General features: G+C 52.8%; 1 protein-coding gene across 1 annotated transcript in view; it reads right to left on the bottom strand.

The window, feature by feature from the left end:
- LOC311519314 (dedicator of cytokinesis protein 2-like) overlaps window positions 1-12,125 on the bottom strand; it is a 338,844-nt gene that overhangs the window by 255,431 nt on the left and 71,288 nt on the right. Inside the window, exons 15-16 of the mRNA XM_084625731.1 lie at window positions 11,866-11,964; window positions 10,823-10,895 (exon numbers count right to left, since the gene is read on the bottom strand). Coding sequence (XP_084481857.1) covers window positions 10,823-10,895; window positions 11,866-11,964 — 172 coding nt within the window. The remainder of the gene's footprint in view (window positions 1-10,822; window positions 10,896-11,865; window positions 11,965-12,125) is intronic.

The raw sequence follows: 12,125 nt of genomic DNA, 5'->3' as shown, positions 1-12,125 counted from the left end.
AGACAGGTGGTGACCCAGAAGTAGAAAGGCGAGCCCTCAGAGCTCACTAGAGGACCAGCTGCTGGGGAGGCCAGACGTAGCCAGCCTAGCCCGCGACCGAGAAAACCCCACAGCCCCAGGTCCATGCCAAGACTGGCTGGCACTGCCCTGCGCCCACCCACCTGGGGCGTTGCCGGCCCTGCCCTGTCCTGTGCCTGCCCGCCCACCCGGGGCGTTGCCGGCCCTGCCCTGCACCCGCCGCCCGCCTGGGGCATTGCCGGCCGTGCCCGCCCGCCCGCCCTGCCGCTTGTCCACTGCTCCGAGGAACCCATGGTGCTGGACCCCCCGGAGAACACTGCCGGGACCCAGGTACCAGAAGGAGGGGAGTTAGGAAGTAGCGCGGGGACAGCCGACCCTAGTCTGTCTGTAACTTTGCCAGAACCCATGTCAGTGTGTTGCGGTCAGGATCCCCACTGACCCGGCAGCTAGTCGTTTGCCGCTGCTAGGGGCCCTGGGCTGGGATGCGGTGGAGTGGGTGGGCCTGTGTCCCCTCTGCCATCCAACTAGTGGGTGGCCGTCTCCCCATCTTCCAGGTCCTTGGAGGACTGGGCTAATTCACACATGCTGTGTTGCTCAGCCCCTGCCAGAGGGCCTGAGCTATTGACTGTTTGTTCCCCCTGCCCTGACCCAGGGCCTGGCCTGCTAACAGTGGGCTATTTGCTCAGCCCTGCCTGAGGGCCTGAGCTACTGACTATTTGGTGCCCCGCCCTGACCCAGGGCCTGGGCCTACGGTGCTCTGTCCAGTTACTGCAAGGGCTGCCGAGGAAGACTCTGGTGGCCAGACAAATTCCCCAAGTTAACTGTGCGTAGCGATGTGGCTCCCCGCCGCCCTGGATAGGGTTGAGCCCTGGCATAGCCCCTTTACAGAGGCCCAAAACTGGACACAGTGCTCCATATGAGGCCTCACCAATGTCAAATAGAGGGGAACGATCACATCCCTCGATCTGCTGGCAATGCCCCTACTTATACAGCCCAAAATGCCATTGGCCTTCTTGGCAACAAGGGCACACTGTTGACTCATCTCCAGCTTCTCGTCCACTGTAACCCCTTGGTCCTTTTCTGCAGAACTGCTGCCTAGCCATTCGGTCCCTAGTCTGTAGCGGTGCATGGGATTCTTCCATCCTAAGTGCAGGACTCTGCACTTGTCCTTGTTGAACCTCATCAGATTTCTTTTGGCCCAATCCTCTAATTAGTCTTGGGCCCTCTGTATCCTATCCCTACCCTCCAGCGTATCTACCTCTCCTCCCAGTTTAGTGTCATCTGCAAACTTGCTGAGGGTGCAATCCACACCATCCTCCAGATCATTAATGAAGATATTGAACGTAACCGGCCCCAGGACCGACCCTTGGGGCACTCCACTTGATACCGGCTGCCAACTAGACATGGAGCCATTGATCACTACCTGTTGAGCCCGACAATCTAGCCAGCTTTCTATCCACCTTATAGTCCATTCATCCAGCCCATACTTCTTTAACTTGCTGGCAAGAATACTGTGGGAGACCGTGTCAAAAGCTTTGCTAAAGTCAAGGAACAACACGTCCACTGCTTTCCCCACATCCACAGAGCCAGTTATCTCATCATAGAAGGCAATTAGATTAGTCAGGCATGACTTGCCCTTGGTGAATCCATGCTGACTGTTCCTGATCACTTTCCTCTCCTTTAAGTGCTTCAGAATTGATTCCTTGAGGACCTGCTCCATGATTTTTCCAGGGACTGAGGTGAGGCTGACTGGCCTGTAGTTCCCCGGATCCTCCTTCTTCCCTTTTTTAAAGATGGGCACTACATTAGCCTTTTTCCAGTCGTCCGGGACCTCCCCCGATCGCCATGAGTTTTCAAAGATAATGGCCAATGGCTCTGCAATCACATCCGCCAACTCCTTTAGCACTCTCGGATGCAGCACATCCGGCCCCATGGAGTTGTGCTCATCCAGCTTTTTTAAATAGTCCCGAACCACTTCTTTCTCCACAGAGGGCTGGTCACCTCCTCCCCATGCTGTGCTGCCCAGTGCAGTAGTCTGGGAGCTGACCTTGTTCGTGAAGACAGAGGCAAAAAGAGCATTGAGTACATTAGCTTTTTCCACATCCTCTGTCACTAGGTTGCCTCCCTCATTCAGTAAGGGGCCCGCACTTTCCTTGACTTTCTTCTTGTTGCTAACATACCTGAAGAAACCCTTCTTGTTTCTCTGAACATCTCTTGCTAGCTGCAACTCCAGGTGTGATTTGGCCTTCCTGATTTCACTCCTGCATGCCTGAGCAATATTTTTATACTCTTCCCTGGTCATTTGTCCAAGCTTCCACTTCTTGTAAGCTTCTTTTCTGTGTTTAAGATCAGCAAGGATTTCACTGTGAAGCCAAGCTGGTCACCTGCCGTATTTACTATTCTTTCTACACATCGGGATGGTTTGTCCCTGTAACCTCAATAAGGATTCTTTAAGATACAGCCAGCTCTCCTTGACTCCTTCTGCTGAATTGGAATTAATTTGCAAACTAGATACAATTTAACTTAGGCTTGAATAGAGACTGGAAGTGGATGGGTCATTACACAAAGTAAAACTATTTCCCCATGTTTATTCCCCCCCCCCCCGCCCTCAGATGTTCCTGTTAACTGCTGGAAATGGCCCACCTTGATTATCACTACAAAAGGTTTTCTTCCCCCCCCCCCCCGCCACTCTCCTGCTGATAATAGCTCATCTTAAGTGATCACTCTCCTTACAGTGTGTATGATAACACCCATTTTTTCATGTTCTGTGTGTATATAAATCTCCTCACTGTATTTTCCACTGAATGCATCCGATGAAGTGAGCTGTAGCTCACGAAAGCTTATGCTCAAATAAATTGGTTAGTTTCTAAGGTGCCACTAGTACTCCTTTTTGCGAATACAGACTAATACGGCTGCTACTCTGAAACCTTCCCCCCTCATGTTATTCTCCCAGGGGATCCTACCCGTCAGTTTCCTGAGGGAGTCAGTCTGCTTTTCTGAAGTCCAGGGTCCGTATTCTGCTGCTCTCCTTTCTTCCCTGTGTCAGGATCCTGAACTCGACCATCTCATGGTCACTGCCCCCCAGGTTCCCATCCACTTTTGCTTCCCCTACTAATTCTTCCCGGTTTGTGAGCAGCAGGTCAAGAAGAGCTCTGCTCCTAGTTGGTTCCTCCAGCACTTGCACCAGGAAATTGTCCCCTACACTTTCCCAAAACTTCTGGATTGTCTGTGCACCGCTGTATTGCTCTCCCAGCAGATATCAGGGTGATTGAAGTCTCCCATGAGCACCAGGGCCTGCAATCTAGTAACTTCCATGAGTTGCCCGAAGAAAACCTCGTCCACCTCATCCCCCTGGTCCGGTGGTCTATAGCAGACTCCCACCATGACATCACCCTTGTTGCTCACGCTTCTAAACAGGTTTTTCTGCAGTTTCATACTGGACCTCTGAGCAGTCATACTGCTCTCTTACATACAATGCAACTCCCCCACCTTTTCTGCCCTGCCTGTCCTTCCTGAACAGTTTATATCCATCCATGACAGTACTCCAGTCATGCGAGTTATCCCACCAAGTCTCTGTTATTCAAATCACAACCTAATTCCTTGACTGTGCCAGGACTTCCAGTTCTCCCTGCTTGTTTCCCAGGCTTCTTGCATTTGTGTATAGGCACCTGAGATAACGTGAGATTTGGGGGGAGGGATAGCTCAGTGGTTTGAGCATTGGCCTGCTAAACCCAGGGTTGTGAGTTCAATCCTTGAGGGGACCATTTAGGGCTTTGGGACAAAAATTGGGGATTGGTCCTGCTTTGAGCTGGGGGTTGGACTAGATGACCTCCTGAGGTCCCTTCTAATCCTGATATTCTATGATTCTATGATAGCTAACTGATTGTCCCTCTTTCTCAATATGAGGCAGGAGCCCTCCCCTCTCACGCTCTCCTGTAGGAGAACACTTCAATCTCGCTGGACTCACAATAGCAGATTTAAAGGTAGCCATCCTGCAGCAAAAAACTTCAGGACCAGACTTCAAAGAGAAACTGAGGAGCTTCAGTTCATTTGCAAATTTGACACTATGAGCTCAGGATTAAACAAAGACTGTGAATGGCTCGCCAACTACAAAAGCAGTTTCTTATCCCTTGGTGTTCACACCTCAACTGCTAGAAGAGGGCCTCATCCTCCCTGATTGAACTAACCTCGTTATCCCTAGCCTGATTCTTGCTTGCATATTTATACCTGCCTCTGGAAATTTCCACTACATGCATCCTACGAAGTGGATATTCACCCACAAAAGTTTATGCTCCAATACGTCTGTTAGTCTATAAGGTGCCACAGGACTCTTTGCTGCTTTTACAGATCCAGACTAACACGGCTACCCCTCTGAAGCGTGACATACATTGTAATTGGCCTGAAGCTCCAGAATGTTGACATGAAAAAAACAGAGCTTCCTTTTGGACCACAGATCCTGAACTCTCAGCAACCCCAGCCTCCCAAGGAGACATCGGTGACAATGGTCCTGGTCAATGGGGACCAAGCAAAGGGAACTCCTGGGCATACATTACCCTGAACTGTCTACCACCATAAGTAGTCCAGGATCAATGGAGGGAGCCAGACCCATCAGTCCAAAGTCCAATAAACCCATCAGTCCAATAAACTGTCCTCAGCCACATCTGGAGAGGGTGAAAACGCAAACTCTACCACCTGTGTGCAAGCAGCCATGTGATCCAACAGACTTAGGCACACTCAAGCTGTAGACACAGACGAAGAATTGCCTGAAAACCATCTGTCGGCAGAAGAGCTCTCGAACTTGTAGAATCTATTAAGCCCCAAAGAACTAAGTTCTTGAAGTGGGGACCAACATTGACTTCTCTGTTGGGAATGAGACCCAGGTAATTGAGTAAGCGTAGTGTGAAATGTACGCGAGACTGAACTTCTTCCCTGGACTTGCCCTTCAGTAACCAATTGCCCAGGTACAGGAAGATATGAATTTCCCCTTTCATGAGGTAGGCTATCACTATAACCATACAGAGAGAAGGCCAAAGGGGATTACTGCATACTGATAATGTTGGTGTGCCACTATGAACTGGAGAAACCGTCTGTGGCTCGGAAGAATCAGCCCCTGAAAGGAAGTGTCCTGAAGGTCCAGAGCAGCAAACCAGTCATTTTGATTTAATGTGGGAGGATTGTGATCCCCTGGAATATCGTGTATCTGATACATTTGTTGAGGTTGTGGAGACCAAGCCTAGGTCTCACCCCTCCTTTGGATTGGGGAACCAGAAAGTACCGGAAATAAAACCCTTCGCCCTGATGCCAGGGGCAGCGAGTTATATGGGCTTGTGGTGTCCGTGCTCCAGGAATATTCATGGTCTGGGGGCCTGGCTCCACCAATGTTTGGGGCTGGGTCTCTTCCGCTCGCCTCCCCTGCCGCCACCATCACCAACAGCGCAGCGAGGCTAAACTGGCTCCGCGCCACTCCTGGAAGCAGCTGGAACGGGTCTACGGCACCAGGGGGAGTGTCTCCGCACGCTGCCCCCGCCTCAAGTGCCAACTCCACAGCTCCCATTGGCCAGGAACTGCGGCCAATGGGAGCTGCGGGGGCGGTGCCTGTGGGCAGCGGCACGCTGAGACCTCCCGGCCCCCCCGCCTAGGAGCCGCTGCCAGAGGGGTGTGCAGGTTGCTTTCAGGAGCCACCCAATGTAAGCACTGCACTCCGCACCCTCTCCCACACCCCAACCCCCTGCCCTAGCCCAGAGTCTGCCCCCCGCAACCAAAGTCCCTCCCAGAGCCTGCACCTCAAACCCCTCCCACACCCAAAGTCCCTCCCAGAGCCTTAGGCAGCTGTGTGGGGGCAAGACTTGGACCCGTTCTGGGCACCACCAAAAATTATACAAACCTGCTGCCCCTGCTGAGGGAGCTCCTCTACAGTGCCTAATGCTAGTAGAGACTGAACCTGCTCGAGGAGCAGTGTCTTGTGAGAAGGGTCCCTGAAGAGAGACAGGGTAGTGGGTGAGGAGGAGGGACAGAAAGGAAAAGGATGGCATAACCCAATCTGAAGGTGCTCAGGACCCAGCTGTCAGTGGTAATTGAGCCTCAATTAGCATGAAAACGAGCTGAAGGCGGGGACGGGGATATAGAAGTCACAACTGCAATGCTGCCCTGGACGTATAAGTCAAAACCAGTGCTTGGTAATAACATACGAACATAAGAACGGCCAGATTGGGTGAGACCAAAGGTCCATCTAGCCCAGTATCCTGTCTTCCAACACTGGCCAATGCCAGGTGCTTGAGAAGGAATGAACAGAGCAGGTAATCATCAAGTGATCCATCCTCTGTCGCCCATTCCCAGCTTCTGGGTAAATGCCAGGGGAGGACAAGTCAACTGGCTGAACCCGGAACCCAAAGGCCTTTCTCAGGTAGTCTCACTGCCTCAGGGAAGGGAAGGACTGCCCAAAGGAGCGTTGTGGGCAGTACTGTTGATGCTGCTGTCAAAATGGTGTCTCCGCACCTCTGGAGTATATACTCCCAGAGAGCTCTTGAGTCTTTAAACAAGTGCAAGGTTTCAGCAGTCTTATCTGAAAAAAGCACTCAGCCACCAAAGGGTAGCTCCTCAAGAGTCTGCAGCACATTGGGAGCAATGGCCGAATTTTGCAGCCAAGACACCCTTTTCATGGTTACTACTGAGGCCATAACTCTGGCCCTGGGGTGGGCAAACTTTTTGGCCCGAGGGCCACATTGGGGTTGCAAAGCTATATGGAGGGCCGGGTAAGGAAGGCTGTGCCTCCCCAACAGCCTAGCCCCCGCCCCCTATCTGCCCCCTCCCACTTCCCGCCCCCTGACTGCCCCCCTCAGAATCCCCAACCCGTCCCCTGCAACTTGTCCTCTGACCACCCCCTTCTGGGACCCCTGCCCCTAACTGCCCCCCGGGATCCCACCCCCTATCCAACCCCCCTTCTCCCTGTCCCCTGACTGCCCCAACCCCTGTCCACACCCCTGACAGGCCCCCTGAGACTCCCACGCCTATCCAACCCCCTCTGTTCCCCATCCCCGGACTGCCCCCCGCCAAAACCTCTGCCCCATCCAACCGCTCCCTGCTCCCTGTCCCCTGACTCCCCTCCCTGTCCCTGTCCCCCAGAACTCCTGCCCCATCCATCCCCCCCTGCCCCCTGACTGCCTCGACCCCATCCACACCCCTGCCCCCTGACAGGCCCCGCCCCGGGACTCCCACGCCTATCCTATCCTGAAACATAAGCCCATGTATCAGAGGCCTGGTATGAGGCCTGAGGGCTACAGAAGAGTGATCCCTATTGGGATCCAGGAAGTGGGCAGGCAAAGCCCGCCCACTGCTAAAGGATCCCCCGCCCCAGCCTAAGAGGGGGATCCACAGGACCTGGACACCAAATAAATACGGGGGACAACTAATGAAATAACAGGGACAGGAGTGTGGTCAAAGAGTCAAACAAAGGGAACCAGACAGGGACACCGAGCAGAGAACCCCAGACAGCGCCCACCGCTCCTCGAAGGCATCAAGAGAGTCAGTGGATACAGAAGAGTGATAGAAGGCAGATATATTAGTCCCAGATTAAGTAGATCACTGTTCCCTGGGTAAGGTAACGGGCAGTATTTTTGAAACAGAAAAGAAGTTTATTGGTAACACTTACAAGAATTACCAAAGGAAACAAAACAACTATGCAACAAAACAACGCAATCAGAAGGTATAACACAGCAGCTTTCAGGAGGGAGAAGTGTTCAGGCTAGCCTGGGCCCAGAGCAGGGGGGCTTCCTCGACACTCGTGGTCTTCCACCCTCCTGAGTTACCTGGTGGCCTAGAGCGGGGGGGGCTTCCTCGACACTCGTGGTCTTCCACCCCCTCGAGTTACCTAGTGCCGCGCCTAGTGTCACCGATCCTCCCTCTCCTGAGAGTGCCCGGTAAGATGGGCATGGCTGCGGGGTGGGCGGTTTAGGGGTGGGGGGGGTAGACACCCATGTATTATAGGACCCCTCCTAGATGACAGGAATGATGGTATCCACAGCGGCAACGGCTGGGGCTGGCGTCTCTCGCTCTTCCCCTCAATCAAAGGGTCAGACGGAGGGAACCGGACGGGGACACCGAGCAGAGAACCCCGGACAGCGCCCACCGCTCCTTGAAGGTGTCAAGGGAGTCAGTGGATACAGAAGAGTGATAGAAGGCAGATATATTAGTCCCAGATTAAGTAGATCGCTGTTCCCTGGGTAAGGTAACGGGCAGTTTTTTTTTGTTTTTTTTTTGAAACAGAAAGAAAGTTTATTGGTAATGCTTACAGAATTACCAAAGGAAACAAAACAACTATGCAACAAAACAACGCAAACAGAAGGTATAACACAGCAGCTTTCAGGAGGGAGAAATGTTCAGGCTAGCCTGGGCCCAGAGCGGGGGGGCTTCCTCGACACTCGTGGTCTTCCACCCCCGTGAGTTACCTAGTGCCGCGCCCAGTGTCACCGATCCTCCCTCTCCTGAGAGTGCCTGGTAAGATGGGCACAGCTGCGGGGTGGGCGGTTTAGGGGTGGGGGGGGGTAGACACCCATGTATTATAGGACCCCTCCTAGATGACAGGAATGATGGTATCCACAGCGGCAACGGCTGGGGCTGGCGTCTCTCGCTCTTCCCCTCAACCAAAGGGTCAGACGGAGGGAACCGGATGGGGACACCGAGCAGAGAACCCCGGACAGCACCCACCGCTCCTCGAAGGTGTCAAGGGAGTCAGTGGATACAGAAGAGTGATAGAAGGCAGATATATTAGTCCCGGATTAAGTAGATTAAGGCAAACAAATCCACTAATAAACGCAGGACCAACCAAGGCAGAGGAGGAACTTTATCACACCAGTAGTTTGTAAGTATTTTCCTTCAGAAACTCTGCCCAAGGTTGCAGCCACATGCTACAGAAGGTCCTGGTAGGCCTTGAAATCCTCAGGCACCAAGGTAGAAGAGGAGCCTGGTAACACTGAATTGTCAGGGGATGACAATGAAGTGGGCAGCTGTGATAGGGATGGGTCCTGTCCCTGAATTGTTGGACCTGGGTGGAACAACTTCGGAGGCCCCGAGAGGGGAAGCAAACCGATGCCTCAGCTTGCAGTGGATCCACAACCACAGCCACCGATGTGCCCAGTGATCTTGCTCTGGAACAGGATGAGGAGTGTGACTTCCAAGACCACGGAGCATCCCATAGAGTCCAGCGAGGCCACTGGGGATACAGGTAGGGCATTGGTGGCCAGTAGGCCTCAGGCCAGGGGCCCCTGTCCTGACTACCAGTCTCAATAGCAATGTTGCTCTGAGAATGGTCCTCAACACATATCAGGTGATGGTGAGTGGGAGGAGGACCCTGACTTGGATCCTGAGAAGCCCCAGGTCTCTGGGGACAGTGGTGGAGCTAGCTCCGATGGCACAAGCAATTGGTCCAACTCATTTGCTACCCAGCAAGAAAGAGGTCCTGGTGCCGATGATGAGACCAGAGCCAAACGCATCATAGTTGCATCCAGTGCCGGGAGCCGTGCCAGTACTGAGGTCAGCAGCAGTGCTGAGGCAGCAGACAGAGCCGGCATCAAAAATGGGATCTTCCACCAAGACCATGTCCGTGCCGAGGAATCCAGAACCAACAGACAGAGTAGATCTGCTGCCAACTGGTAAGCCACTGGCCTGGAGAGAGCTGGAGCTGGCATCATTGTCGTCAGTGCCAGACTCAACAGACCTCCCAGGGCTGGAACCAGAGCCAACAGCACAGGTGCGTGCACCTCTCTAGGCAGCACCAGGCCGCGATTTGAAGGACCTGCTCCATCCGACATGCTGGAAGTAGCATGAGGCCGGTCCATACTCCTCTTAGAGGAAGAGGAAGAATCTCCACAAGACCTGGAGTGGTACCGATTGGTCTTATGAGATCTTTTCTTCAGTGCACTTGAGGAGGCGAATGGCTCCCCTGTCTCCTGGGAGAGACACTAGCCCTGGAGCGTGGAACTGAACCTGAGGGCGACTGCTGATCTGATTCAAGCCTCGGTACGGAAACAGTCCTCACGGCCTGCTTGAGGAGGTGCTGCTTCAGGCAAAGGTCTCTAGCCACCTGAGTCCTTCTAGAACGATTTACAAATCAAACTCTCGCCCAAACAGAGCAAACACCTTGTGGGGGGATCACTAATGGGTATCGCCCCCCCGCACTTCCCTCCACACACACAATGGACAGTGTTTGAACCCTGGCGAGGGCATTATCCAGGACAACTGACTTACTAATACTAACAAGGGTACTAACTAGCTATACAACTATGAAAACTATATACATAGAAAACTCTCAGTAACTGAGAAGGGACTGTGAGGGAAAACCACACAGGGCTCGGACTCCAGCCATGAGCAGTGAGAAGGAACGGAGGGGAGTCAGACCACTGCCGCCTCATATAGCCAGAGGAGGGGCAACAGTCACAAGGCATGAAGGCTGCCCCAGCCCCATGAGTGCTGCTAGGCAAAATTCTCCAGCTCTGGTGCACTGTGCGTGTACACACCTGCGTGGAATACACGGCTGCATCTAGTCAAAGAACTCTGAGGGCGAGAATCACTGTGGAGGAGGGACAGGTCAGGCCACGCAGAAGCAGTTGGGGGCTGCATAGCAGTTGCAGTGCTTCCTCCCTGCAGCTGGGAAGCCTTGCAAAGCTGTCCCAGCGAAAAACCACGTGCTACTGCCCACCCTGTGCTACCATATGATTTTTTCAGCCTTGCAGACTGACTCTAGAGGAGAGGCCCTAGCCCTTGCCTGGACCACTAACAGAACAAGATTAGAAGCAGAAGGAAAACTTACAGTCACTGGAAGAGCGGTGCCTGAAGGTGAATCTCAGATGGGTCCTGTGGACATCCTCAATGGGAACAGCAATCTAGGAGAGAAGAGTCAGCATTAGCACAGGAGGGAATAGGCCCAGTCATAGGTGCATCAGAGGACCTAAGCTTTGATAGAGCCAAAGGTCAACCATGGATTAAGATGCTCAATCCAGAACCCCACTCTGCTTTTAACTAGTAAAGTGTAGAGATCTGAACATGTGTCTGTCTGTGCACGTCCATCTGTGTGCGCGTGGCTGTGCATACATGTGTGTGCCTGTGTCCATATCTGGATGTGTCTGTGCATGCATGTCCACACATGGCATCTTTGTGTAAATCTGTATGCCTGTGTGCACATCCACCTATAACGATATGTAGCCATACCCCCATTCATGAGTGGGGCTGAATTCCTAGAGAATGCAAGCCAGGTTTCACTGAGGACAGCAGGCTGGGGCAAGACATAGGGAGTTCAGTCAGTGCTGTGAAATGCCTATGGAGTGCAGAGCTGATCTATGCAGCTTCTGTTACTCCCCTCGCTCTCAAGACTTCAGGGCCTTGAGAAAAGGAGCTCCCACGGACACAATGGATGCTTGTCTCTATGAATGTGGGATTTGCTCTTGTGTCACAGCTCCCTCTATGGACTGAGCTGTATGATCACCCCTGTTCTCCAGACAGTGGATCATTAAGCAATATTCAGTCTCAGAGCTGACCTCTTCCCTCCTCTGTTTGCATGGGATGCTATGAACTTTGCTCATTGGGGAGGGATTTCTCTGGGCAGAGGAGACTCCCTCAGGCTGTTCATTCTCCTTGCACAAGAGAAATATGAGAACTGTAATTTTTAGCAGTCGGATGTTCTTCACAGCTCTGCCTAGCCTCTGTGTGAGTCAGGAGGAGACAGGCAGAGTCTGGTCAGAGCAGACCGCACACGTGGTACCAGCCAGCTCAGGTTGCAGGTTTCATATCCAAGATCCCAATCACAGCTGATCCCCTCCCCAACCACCTCCAAAGCATGGGGAAGTTCAAACAGACCTTCATTGTCTCCATCCACCGCTGTTGCCGCTGCTGGTAATAGACCACAGAACAATATTCACTTGAAGGCTTGTCACCAGCACCCGGGAAAATCACATTCTGGGAAGTGGACAGCCAGGGGAGAGTCAGTTAGTGATGAGCTTTTATGATTACTAGGCAAACAGTTTTCCTGCATCCAAGCAATTCAGAGCTGCAGCATTTCTGCCACAGATATGGAAATCAACCATTAAGAACAGAAATACTGCATGCTGACCAATAGG

Source organism: Lepidochelys olivacea (genome assembly GCF_965140295.1).
Source record: "Lepidochelys olivacea isolate rLepOli2 genome assembly, chromosome: 4".
Classification (NCBI taxonomy): domain Eukaryota; kingdom Metazoa; phylum Chordata; order Testudines; family Cheloniidae; genus Lepidochelys; species Lepidochelys olivacea.
Note: the sequence above shows the minus strand (reverse complement) of the source record. Positions and strands in the feature narration are given on the sequence as shown.